The sequence below is a fragment of the Cyprinodon tularosa genome, unplaced genomic scaffold, assembly GCF_016077235.1.
Source record: "Cyprinodon tularosa strain WSP-4 unplaced genomic scaffold, ASM1607723v1 ctg299, whole genome shotgun sequence".
Classification (NCBI taxonomy): domain Eukaryota; kingdom Metazoa; phylum Chordata; class Actinopteri; order Cyprinodontiformes; family Cyprinodontidae; genus Cyprinodon; species Cyprinodon tularosa.
In genome coordinates, this window is record NW_024039006.1 from 306,960 (window position 1) to 319,217 (window position 12,258).

At 39.5% G+C, this 12,258-nt stretch overlaps 1 protein-coding gene across 1 annotated transcript; it reads left to right on the plus strand.

The window, feature by feature from the left end:
- Positions 1–2,851: 2,851 nt before the first annotated feature.
- LOC119787448 lies at positions 2,852–11,995 on the plus strand. Its single transcript, XM_038291323.1, has 11 exons — positions 2,852–3,288; positions 3,604–3,715; positions 6,238–6,439; positions 6,563–6,836; positions 6,932–7,103; positions 9,584–9,660; positions 9,865–10,045; positions 10,144–10,392; positions 10,478–10,649; positions 11,373–11,521; positions 11,618–11,995. Exons 1-11 carry the CDS (start codon positions 2,896–2,898, stop codon positions 11,794–11,796), a joined length of 2,160 nt encoding a protein of 719 aa, XP_038147251.1. The 5' UTR covers positions 2,852–2,895; the 3' UTR covers positions 11,797–11,995.
- The last annotated feature ends 263 nt before the right edge of the window (positions 11,996–12,258 follow it).

Here is a 12,258-nt window from a genome sequence, read left to right on the forward strand (position 1 = left end):
ATTCTGAGATTAAAGTCAGAATTCAGATTTTTTTTTCTCATATCACACTGAAATAAAACGTAAAGATTGTAAACTTTTTTTTTATTTTTTTCATTGGCACTAATCCCTTTTTCGTACGGAACATCCACTGTGAAATAGTTGTTTAATAACTTCTGGTTATTTATATTTTCACATACCCAGAAGGGCTGGTCGAGGAGGAGGAGTGGCGGCAGTCTTTCAGTCTGACTTACTGATTACTCCCAAGGCAGTTAATAATTACAACTCTTTTGAACGTTTAACCCTTAGTTTCCCTCATCCAAATTGGAAAGCAAGAAAAACTCTTATTTTGTTACTTTGTATCTTCAACCAGGTCCTTACTCTGAATTTTTACATGAGTTCCTTTTTGATTTGGTGTTAATACATACATGGTCATCATAGTGGGGGATTTTAACATCCATGCTGACATTGAAGGTGATAGCTAAAGGGGTCATAGAATGCAAAACCGAGTTCACAGTATCATAGATGAATAACGATAGTTCAGTGGGTGAAATGGATGTACAGAGAAGTTCAAACCTCATTGACATCTCCTTTCTCTGCAAATCTCACAATTCTAAACTCCCACCATAAAACGGGTGAATCCAAACAAAGTCACGAGTTTAGCTGCAAAAAAGGATCCCATCCAAGTCAGAAAAACCCAAACCAACAGTTCAGAAAATGAGAAGTTCAAAACCTCTGGAGCAGTGTCATAGAATTGCGGAAGATTCATTGATTGTAATAAAAGATTTTGTACTTTTCATGGTAGATGTGATCAATTGTAATGCTCAGACAACAAAGAAAACCGGGAAAAAAAATCAAAAATAAAAGTGAAAGCTGCAGAAAAGTATCTTAAAGTTAGGGATTTAAACTGGGTAATGGTTGAAATTTGTTATTTGATGAAGAAGAAAAAATAAGACTTTTTTTACTTTTAACAACACTTTATTTACACAATTCAAACATATGAACAATTGACGTAAAACAAGTGTCAGCTAAAAATCATTAAATGAGGAGCTTGTTAAAATGTAGTTCTCCTTCATCTGACACATCACATAAAATGTCGTTAAAACACAACAACTGAATAAAATCCTCCATGTTCTGCTTATTCTGAAGAAGAAGCAGTCATTATATAGATAGGGGTGGCATTGATATTTGGTTATGTTGGGTTCCAGCACATGAAGGTGCAAAAGGCAACGAAAAAGCAGATATATTAACAAAAAGGGCTTTAGAGGGAACAATTACAATTCTTTTTGGGAAAGGTAAGTCACTTTTTGAGAGTTAAGAAATAGAAAAATGGCAAAAGAAATGGAACGAAGATAAGAAAGGAAGCGGATTATATAAGGTACAAAATCAGTATGAAATAGAATCGTTAATGAGAGAAACAGAAGGGAAGAACTCATAATCATCAGATTAAGAGCTGGTCATACCTATTTAAATGACAATTTATATTTAATAGGGAGGAAAAATTATAATAAATGTGAATCGTGGAGAAAAAGAAAATGTAGAAAACCTACTGATGAACTGTAAAACTTATGAACATGAGAGGGAGAAATTAGGAACAATGTTTGGAAGGACAGGCCAAGAATGGAATATTAAAGGGATATTGAAAAATCAAAGAAAACATAAAGGATATTCACAGATTAAGGAAAGCATTATTTATTTATCTACAGAGTATAAAATAAGAAAAATAAAATTTAATGTAATGTTGCTATGCACTCATGTACAGTAGGTGGCGGTATGCACCTTAAAGTTGCTTTCGATCCGTCATAATAGAAAAAAAAGTAACAGCAGCAGTACTGAGTTGAGAAGAAGCTAGAACTGGAAGGTTGCTTTACAGAGGCGGCCCCCCAACACCAGTCCGCGGACCGGTACCGGTCCGTGGGTCATTTGGTACCGGGCCACACAGAAAAAAAAAAAAAAAAAAAAATATATATATATATATATATATATATATATGTAATTTATCAACGATCAGAGTCTGAGTGATGTTTTATTTAGAAAAATATAAAAAATTGCAGTATTCTCTCCCAATTACATCAGTCGGTGCATCTGTGCCTCTTGACACAGATTAATTCAGTTCAAGACGCATCCTATCTATAACATCCTATCTTTGTGAAGCGGGATTTTCTGCGGTTACAGCGACCAAAACAAAGCTACGGAGCAGACTGGAAATCAAGAGCACACTTCGTCTGTCATTGTCTCCAATTACGCCTAGATGGGACCGGCTTGTTGTTTTATTTTTATGTTGTTTGTATTTGATTTTACGCCAGTCGTATTATTTTACTCTTATCCCCCCCCTCCCACCGCCGGCCGGTCCGTGAAAATATAGTCTGACATATAGTGGTCCGTGGTGCAAAAAAGGTTGGGGACCGCTGCTTTACAGAATTCAAAGAAAAGTTGATGCAATCAGGAGAACAGGAAAAAATGGAAAACAGGAAACCATTATATCCAGATTACATTTTGATCATATAAGGTTTAATAGTACATTATTTAAAATGGGAAATCATCCAACAGCAAATTGTGATTTTAGAAAATTGTGATTGAAATTGTGATTTTAGTCTGTTCCAAATATTCTGTTGAGAGAAGGGAATTAGTTATTTGATTACAAGAAAATAAAATGCAATTAAATATACAAGATATTTTGGAAAAACTTTTTACTTCTAAATACTTTTTTTTTATTTAATGAATTACCTTAAGAAAACTAAATTGATAAAAAGAATAGAAGATTTATTAACTTAATCCTTATAATTTTAATTATTTTTATTGTGGAATATTTATATATAGCATCTCGATCCACACTCTATTCCAGAAGAAGAGAAAGAAGCAGCAGTCCCGAGATGACGTCAACTCGGGCGTGTTGCCTTTTTTGGTTCTGAAATTGACATGCAGACCAGCCCACTGGTTCACTGGGCCAAGATAGAGGTAGATGGAAGACACCAGTTTAGCTGTTTAGCCTACAGTTGGGTTTACTTCTACAGGAAGCAGTCAGTTTATCTATTGAAAATGGACCATGGGCGGAAATGCAGTGTTCCAGGCTGCATGGAGAAAGGGGAAGTTTTTCACAGTCTTCCCAAGGATCCAAAGACTCGACAGGCATGGATTCTATTTGTCCATCAGAAGATCCCTGCAAAGTTTGATGCTCAGCTGTTTATTTGCTCCAAGCATTTTACAGAAGACAGTTTTCAGAACCTTGGACAGTTCAAAGCAGGATTTGCTAAACTTCTTTTACTGAAACGAGGGGCTGTTCCCACCATAAGGCCATCACAACCACAAACTGTAAGCATGATTCTGCTGCTAAGCTGTTGATAGCAATGCTAGCATAGCGAATGTAGCAGCATGCAGAATGTGTTACACATTATTTAATTCCCCTGACTGTATTTAGTTCGAATAAATAACACTTTCTGCATGTTTGTCCAGGTCTTCGTCGTGTTAGTTTGTTAGTCTATTCCAGCAGGATGGCTAAAGCAGAGTAGAATCACGTTAGCTTGGTTGCTAGAAGCTAAGCTACAATGCTAGCCAGCTCAGTCGGTCGGGTTTTAGAAGTGGAAACAAGGAGTAACGTTAACATATTATCGTGCAAAATGATTTCAGAGCACATCTCATGATCAAAAAGTTGCAGCGTGCCGAAGAGATCCTCCTAATGTGGCATCTCACAGGACGCAGCTTTCTTTCACTGCATTGAGACCTCAGCAACGAAGTAAAGGTAAACCTGCTTCTTCTTCTACGGTTTATTGGCGGTTGGCACACTAGTTGAAAGTACATCACCGCCACCAGCTGATAAGGAGTTAAAACAAGGAAACAAGACTCACCCCCAGAAAAAATAAAATAAAAAATATTTTTCGAACTGTTTAACTTAACCAAACACGATAAACACTTAATTAAATTTGTCCTCAAAATGTCTAATTTCTACGGAGCCCCTCTGATGACATGGACAAAAAAAATTTTTTATTGTGGCCACAAAGTAGTATTTCGCGGCCACGCAATAAGTATAACGTGCGCACGAAATACTACTTCGTGGCCACGCAATAAGTATAACGTGCGCACGAAATACTACTTCGTGGCCACGCAATAAGTTTAACGTTTGCACGAAATACTTATTAATATCAATAAATCCGCCCCTGTTTTCAGGCTTATGTTAACTGTAATGACTTATCTTGGACAGGCTGTTACTGTATGTAAAAGGGCCTTTAGTCCTTCGTTTAGCTATGCTGCGGTTGTTAACCCTACGCCTTTTCCACCTCAAATGGCGTCTCAGCAACAAATGTCACGTGACTGGCGGAGACCAACTGGGTAAGCAAATCGAGCGCGCCTTAGACCTTAGAGAAGGCGCGCTCGATTTGCTTACCCAGTTGTCCAGGAATGATAATATTATTAATAAGTATTTGGTGCGCACGTTAAACTTATTGCGTGGCCACGAAATAGTATTTCGTGCGCACGTTAAACTTATTGCGTGGCCACGAAGTAGTATTTCGTGCACACGTTATACTTATTGCGTGGCCACGAAATACTACTTCGTGGCCACAATTAAATTTTTTTTTGACCATGTCATCAGAGGGGCTCCGTAAATTTCTAATTAAATTATTGTCAATTATACTGTCTGCCAGTTTTCGATGGTCCTACTCCTTTTCCATACTTTCAACCATTTCCCAATTTAAATCTCTAACTGCAAGATACCTTTCTGCCTTTATTTATTTATGTTTTTGTTTTCATTGTTGTCTGAGCACTACAGTTGATTACTTCTACCATGAAAAGTACAAAATCTTTCTTTTTTACAATCAATTAATTTTCTGCAATTTTAGGACACTTCTGCATAAGTTATTCCAAGCTCTAATTTCACATTTCTTATCTCCTCAGATCTTTTGCTCACTTCACACCCGCGATAAGCAGCAGTATGTTCTCTACTACAGTTACGGCATTTAATTTTAACTTCCTTCCCACACTCTCCATGTGCATGCTCTGCAGCACACCTCCCACGTCGCTGTTTTTCCTCACATACTGCTGCACATACATGTATACTGTACATGAGTGTGTAGCAACATTACTTTACATATAATTCTATTTTTTATTTTATATTCTGTAGATAAATAAATAAAGCTTTCCTTAATCTGTGAATGTCCTTTATATTTCCTTCTTTTTTCCAGTATTCCTTTAATACTCCATTCTTGGCCTGACCTTCCAACCATTCTTCTCATTTTCTCCCTTTCATGTTCATAAGTTTCATTAGTAGGGGTTCTACATTTTCTTTTTCTCCACATTCTTCACATTTATCATTGTTTTTTCTCCCTATAAATTGTCATGTCAATAGGTATGTATGGATGACCAAGTCTGCCTTATTTAAAGATAAATACTGAAATAAATAAATGCTCAATAGATAAAGAAGCATACAATTAATTCCCCCCCCCAAAATACAATAAAACAAATAAATGTAGGTAGAAATTAAATTATGCAGTGAGACATAAATGTGGATATATCTTGTTTGCATCAGAAATGCATACAGAAATTTAAAAACATGCAGCAATAAATAGTGTTTTAGAAATAAAGGGGGTAAAAAAAAGGAAGATTAAAACAGACAAATATTATATCATGTGCATAAATAGATGCTTAAAAAATAAGTAATAAATAAATAAAGTTCAAGATTATAACTGACAATAAATAAATAAAGAAGATAATTAAGACGTGTATATACATTTATGTATCACTGTATAATTTAATTTCTACCTACATTTTATTTGTTTATTGTATTTTTGGGGGACAATTAATTGTGTGTTTATTTATTTATTGATCATGTATTTATGTCTGTATTTATTTTTAAATTTGGCAGAGTTGGTACTCCATAGTTTTACCCACTCATAATCTGATCATTATTACCTTCTAAACGTTCTAATAATTCTTGTTATCATGAATATTATCAGATGTTTTATGGTGTTTGTGTGTCCAAACATGTGTAGCATTATTACTGGGTAGCATTTAGCAGAGCGGTGTTTTCCAATAACTTAACTTGATGACTGGGTACATTTGTGAGCCGTTCACAACAAATTAAAAAAGTATTCATCTGTATTATGACTGAATGACCTACATTTACTTTTGTGGAGGAGGCTGGTTAAAGTTATTTGTTGGGTCTGTATAGAAAAGATATGACTGATTAGTCAATTTTATGTTGTATCACGGCAGTTGGGCGCAGAGCAATCCATAAGACACCCCACTAAATAGTCTCCCCCTTTGAAGGCATACAGGCAACAGCAGAATGCCAGAGTGTGGCAGTAGGAACAACGGCTCCTTGGAAGGGTCAGAGGCCAGCAAAGAGACCTCGCCTTGAATTTGAGGAGGAGTGGGTGGAAGGTGTTTCCTCTGCATGCACTGATCCTCAACATTCCACATACGATCCTGCACAGTCCGTCACAATGGAGGCAGAATCATCCCAGCTTTTGTAAGTAAAGTTAAAACTCCCACAATTTAGCAGTGCTGTTTATATACATTGAGACTGATGTCAGTCAGTGTAAATGTTTTTTAACTGAGATGAACAATGTTGTTTTGTCATTATCTCTTGTAGCACATCCCCAGTGACATCATATGGCGATGCAAAATTCATTGTTTTTGAGCAATGCCTCTTCAGCCTGTTTGAGAACTGCCCTGTGTGCAGAAGAGCCTGTACAGTCCTGCCACGCAGAAGAGGATCTTTCCTAGCGATCGATCAACAATGCCCTCACTGCCGGTTCTTCAGACAGTGGAAGAGTCAGCCAGTTATTGGGAGCACCCCTGTGGGCGACCTTCAGCTGTCTGCTGCCGTTTACTTTTGTGGAGCTTCATTTTCAAAGATGAAAAAGGTAGTGATCATCGTTGTTATCATTGTTTCCCTGCAGGAATGTGTTTATCTTTCACTGATGACTTCACAACTGATCTACTTTTAATTATTTTGTAGATGTTTGATGCATTGCAGCTGAGAACACACTCGTATGATGCCTTCAGAAGACATGCCAGAACATACCTGGAACCGGCTATAATCCACAGCTGGAATGAATGGCAATCTACAAAGCTTCGAACACTCAGTCAGGAAAACGGCGTCACTCTTGATATGCGAGCAGATTCACCAGGTACTTTTTTATTTTCCCTTTCTGATTTAATGTGCATTACACCAGCAATTCCAGGTGAGGTCTTTTCATACATCCAGGGGCGGATTTAGGAAATTTGGGTCCCTAGGCAAAGACAGGAATGGGGCCCTCTGAAATGAGAAGACAACTCAGAACACAAGCATCTGCCAACGCGCTGCTGCTGCTCAGATGGAAAAATTGAAGTTTTGCTGCTGGACGCGCCGCATCAACCAATCAGAGAAGCTGATCTGGGAGCTGACAGCGAGACAGACACAGCGCTCTGATGACATATGATATTAACGCAAATGAAAAAGGCTGGATGGATGAGGAGATGATGAAAGCGTGGCTGAGGCAGGTGTATGTGAGGAGAACAGGTGTTTTTTTTCCACGCATCCCCATCGCAGTTAATCTGTGACTCCATGTGTGCCGATCTCACAGCTGATGTGAAAAACATGGTGAATCAAATGGATGCTGTGCTCGCCGTTATCCCGGGGGTCTGACACAGGAACTTCAACCGCTCAACATCGGTGTGAAGCGGCCGTTCAAAGTAAGGCTGCGAGCGGCGTGGGAGCGATGGATGACAGACGGAGACCACAGTTTCAGGATAAGTGGAAGGCAGCGCCGGGCAAGTTACGCCACCTTTAGCGGATGGATTGTAGATGCTTGGACTAACGTGTCTGCTGGCTCTGTTGTTCGAGCTTTTGCAAAAGCCGGCATTATTTCTGAGGAGCTGCGCTGCACGGAAAGTGACTGACAGCGCAGAAGGGGAAATTGGCATGTCTGATTTAGCGCAGCTGTTTAATTCAGAAACAGAGGATGATGACTTTGATGGGTTTGATTAATACTTTGTAATAAATACATGAATAAAGCACAATCATACTCAGTTTTGCTCCCGCTCTATTTTTCTACCTGAAAACTTAATTCAACAGCAGCCTCTGGGCCGGTCTCCTCCTCTTCACCGCGGTGGCTGGCAGGTGTTTTTTCATCTAAATAATCTAAATCTTGCAGCTATATTTGCTGTGATCAGTGGGAATAAAGTAGTTTTAATATGTTTTTAAGTGAGAAAGGCCACCTGAAAACTTATTAATTGCAGTCAGTTCATCCAGATTATCTATTTCTGTCGGAGGCGCTCAGAACCCCACATACCAGCGGTGCACCGACAGCAGAAATCCTTTCAACATCAGCCTCTAGGCTGGGCAGCCTCCGGGTTCACGCGGTGGCTGGCAGGTGTTTTTCATCTAAATAATTTCAGCTGCAGGCACCAGAATACCGGTAATAAAAGCGAACATATTCCGTCGGCAGGTTTCAGGATTTTAAGTTAATTTAGGAGTGACCACAGCGCTGTGTCATCTGCGATGTCTCTGTCTCACGGCCAGCTCCCAGGTTTGATTAATACTTTGTAATAAATACATGAATAAAGCACAGTCATACTCAGTTTTGCCCCCGCTGTATTTTTAAATACGCAGTAGAGGTATTTAAAGGTAGTAGAGGACATGTACCTGTATATAAAAAACGCGCCCTATAGTCCGGTGCGCCTTATGTGTGTGTTAAATACAGAAATGGGACACATAACTGAGACTGCGCCTTTTAGTACCGTGCGCCTTATGGTCGTGAAAATACGGTAAATAAAATCCATATAATTCAGCCATCTAATTTCACTCCATGCCAGTTATTGTCAGTAATTCTCCATTAGTTGTTTGCCAACCAATTAAAAAACCCGCAATAAGAAGCAGAAAGCGGTGCAGAGACAGGAGGAGCAGAAAGGGGGAGAAAGTTTAAAAAGCACCAGTTAACTTTTTATAAAAATGGTTTTATAAATAATTTTGTAATCTTGAACGATATTAGTGAGTGCTTTAAACCAGTGCATTTCATTTGCAATCTGGACTCTAAGGTTAAAGGTTCTTCCTCTTTGCTGCAGCGCAGCGTGTGGGCAGCCTGCCCTGCATCAGTCATCACAGCAGACAAGATAGAGGAAAGCAGGAGGCGGGGTTACGAATCTACTCGCTCTGGAGAGCAGAGTTTGCTGCTTTTATATGTTGTCGCCAAAAGTCTCCAGTAACAGAAAAAAGTCACTAGGTGTGTTACTAGCCTCTTTTTTTTTTATATAAAAGTGCTAGAGAGGTCTGAAAAGTCGCTTAATATAGCGGCAAAACACTAAGTTCGCAACAACATTCAACATTCAATTGGTTTGCTGCTGTCTGTTTGGACCTTTCAGAACATGTGCAGCAAATGGACTGAGCCAATGTGGCGGACACTGAAGGGGAGTGGGGTTAACACACTTGTTCTGATGGCATTTTAGCAAAATGATTTTTGTCAAAAACACAATGTGCACAAATCAGTAATAGCTGTATTAACCATGAATGTAAACAGAGTTTTATGGGACCCCCCAGGAACTTGGATCCCTAGGCAACTGCCTAGTTTTGCCTATTGGTGCTTACATCTCATGTTTTTTGACTGACAATGTAAAATCTTCTGCATTGTAGGACATTCTGCAAAGTATGGAAGCTACACAATGATAGATGTGAAGACCAATGAAATTGTAGACCTACAGCTGGTGCAGGTATTTGAAATCATCAGGACTGGCATAATGTATTGTATGCATATGCACAAGTAGTACTGACAAAATCATTATGAGGCCATATAAGCATTATATGGTCAAAATGGTCAGAAAAATGATTATAAATAATCCAGTGTTTTGATACAAAATATAAAAATACTAATCGGCTACCTATTGGATTATATTATTGTGTTTGTCTCTGCACAGAGCAATGAGGTGGGGGGACGCTCATGCATGGAAAAGGAAGGTCTAATTAGAAGCCTGGACCTCCTACATCAAAGTGGTGTAAAGCTGGACGGTGTTATCACCAATCGTCACCCTCAGATCCAGAAGATCCTAAGAGAACGTAAAATGACGCACTATTATGACGTCCGGCGTGTAGCAAAAGGTAATGTAACCTTTTATTTATATATATTTTTTAACATGATGTAAAAATTTAGATAACTAAACAAAAGTGGCCATCTAAACTTGCGTTTCAATGATTAGGGTTGTCAAAGAAGTTGGAACAGGTTGGCAAAGACAAAGGCTGTGCTTTGGTGAAGAAGTGGCATAAAAGCATAGTCAACCACCTGTACTGGTGTGCCACAAGCTCCGTCTGCGGAGCAGAGAAGGTGGCCAAATGGAAGTCTGTGTTGAACCACATGCAAGGTGTGCACAATCATTCTGATCCCGCTTTCCCTAAGTGTGTACATCCACCGAAGGCTTCGAAGGACCGTAGCAAGTGGTTTCAACCAGGTCAGTTTTTTTAAACAATGGTTACACATGCATCCTCATCAGTATACATGGTTTTAAATCACATTGTAAATTGACTATCTCTTAGGTTCATCAGCACTGAATAGGCTTGACAAGGTCCTAACAAACAAGAGGTTCCTTACTGATGTTGAAAAGCTCAGCCATCATTACCAGACATCGACTGTGGAGTCGTTCCATAGTGTCATCCAGCGGTTTGCCCCAAAAAATGTGGCTTTCCCCTTCATTGGAATGCTATGCAGGTATGAACACTCCCTATGAATCTCTTCATATTTAAGCCAAGTCATGGCAAATGGGAATTGGAGACAAATTGTGTACAGAAACTGGTTTTGTTCAGTGAAAGTGTGAGATCGGGCCTAATTGCCGGGCGTCAAAATGCAAATCATTACAGTTTTAGGAAGCTCTGACTGAAAGGTTATCTGTAACAACACTGGTTAGGGTACAGCTTTGGCACAGCCTACAGGTTTAGCCAGTGCTTTTGCTGTGAGTTAAGGGCTGGTTATACTCCTGCAGCAGTGTGTTGCAGTAAGCTTGACGCAGAGATTTTTGAAGTGTGGTCTGCGCTTTCACGCTGTGGGTCTAGATACGGCCGAGGCGGAGAAAAGTCGGGGCGAGTTTAGTCCGACAACAAAGAGACATGGCGGTGAAAAAGAGCAGCGATCCAGGTGGAAAAAGGGTCCCAGCGTTCCTCTAGCTGGTCCAACTTAACAAGTTGTTTTCCGCAATTGCGGTCATAAAAACAAAACAAGCCAACCTCCTGTCTGCGGCACCGTCTGCGGTCGACTACAATTTGGAAGAGGTGCAGCAGAGTGTCTGTGGAAGGGGGCGGAGACGTCTTTTTGTTCACTGCGACACCTACGCAAAGGACCTGGTTTCGAAGTATAAATCAGCCTTTAGTAGGATTATTTTCTTGGTGTATGCTTACAAAATGACAGTTGTTACAACATTTCTGCTGTTTCATTTAGGTTGTACCTTACAGCTTTGCATTTCAATGAGAATGCTCAGCGCCCCAGACGGAAGACGGCCAAGGGGAAACTAATGAACAGGCTTGTGTTTCCAAAGGCCAAAAGGGGAGGTTACACAGTCAAAAAAATGAAGACAAAGCCAACAATTTGTAAGTTTAAAATCTATATATTTCTAAGTATAAACAATTGTGCAACACGTGTAATGCATAGATACTAACAATAACTTATGATTTCACACCCAACAGGCTATGTCAGTAACCTGATGGGACTAGTGTTCAAAGAGATCGTCCATGACCCCCTTCGTTACGTGGATGCTGTCCAGCGGATTCCTGTTCCCCAGGACTTGCGTGCTCAGCTTCCCAGACCTTCCAGAGAGGATGCTGTGGCTGAGCACGTGTCACGGTTAAGTGGAGGGGGGGTCTGAACCTGACATACTGCCCCAGTGTTTCTGGAAACTCCCACCGTATGCGCAGCACCATACAAGAGGCGATCACAACACCAGCTCACCAAAGATCTGTAGGCCAAATGTCTGCATTGCCTTCAGAGAAACCAAAGTGGAAAGGAACACTTTTTTTTTATTACTATTTATTTTTTGAATATTTTATATATTTGAGTTTTACAGTGTATGACAAAATAAAGTTTCTAATTTTGCTGTTTGCATCAAACTGTGTTTTCGTGACCTGCTGAACTAATAATGGATGTATATTGGCTAAAAACATTTATAGTATAAAGCTGGTAACACTTGTATCTGATGGTCCTCAGCTTTCCATCCCTCTTATTCTTGTTAAATAAGGAAGTTATGCCCCCCTGAAGGTGTTTCCACCTCTGAGCTGCCCTTCCAGTTATTTTCCTGGGAGCAAGTTACCTAGAATAATTATTCTTAACT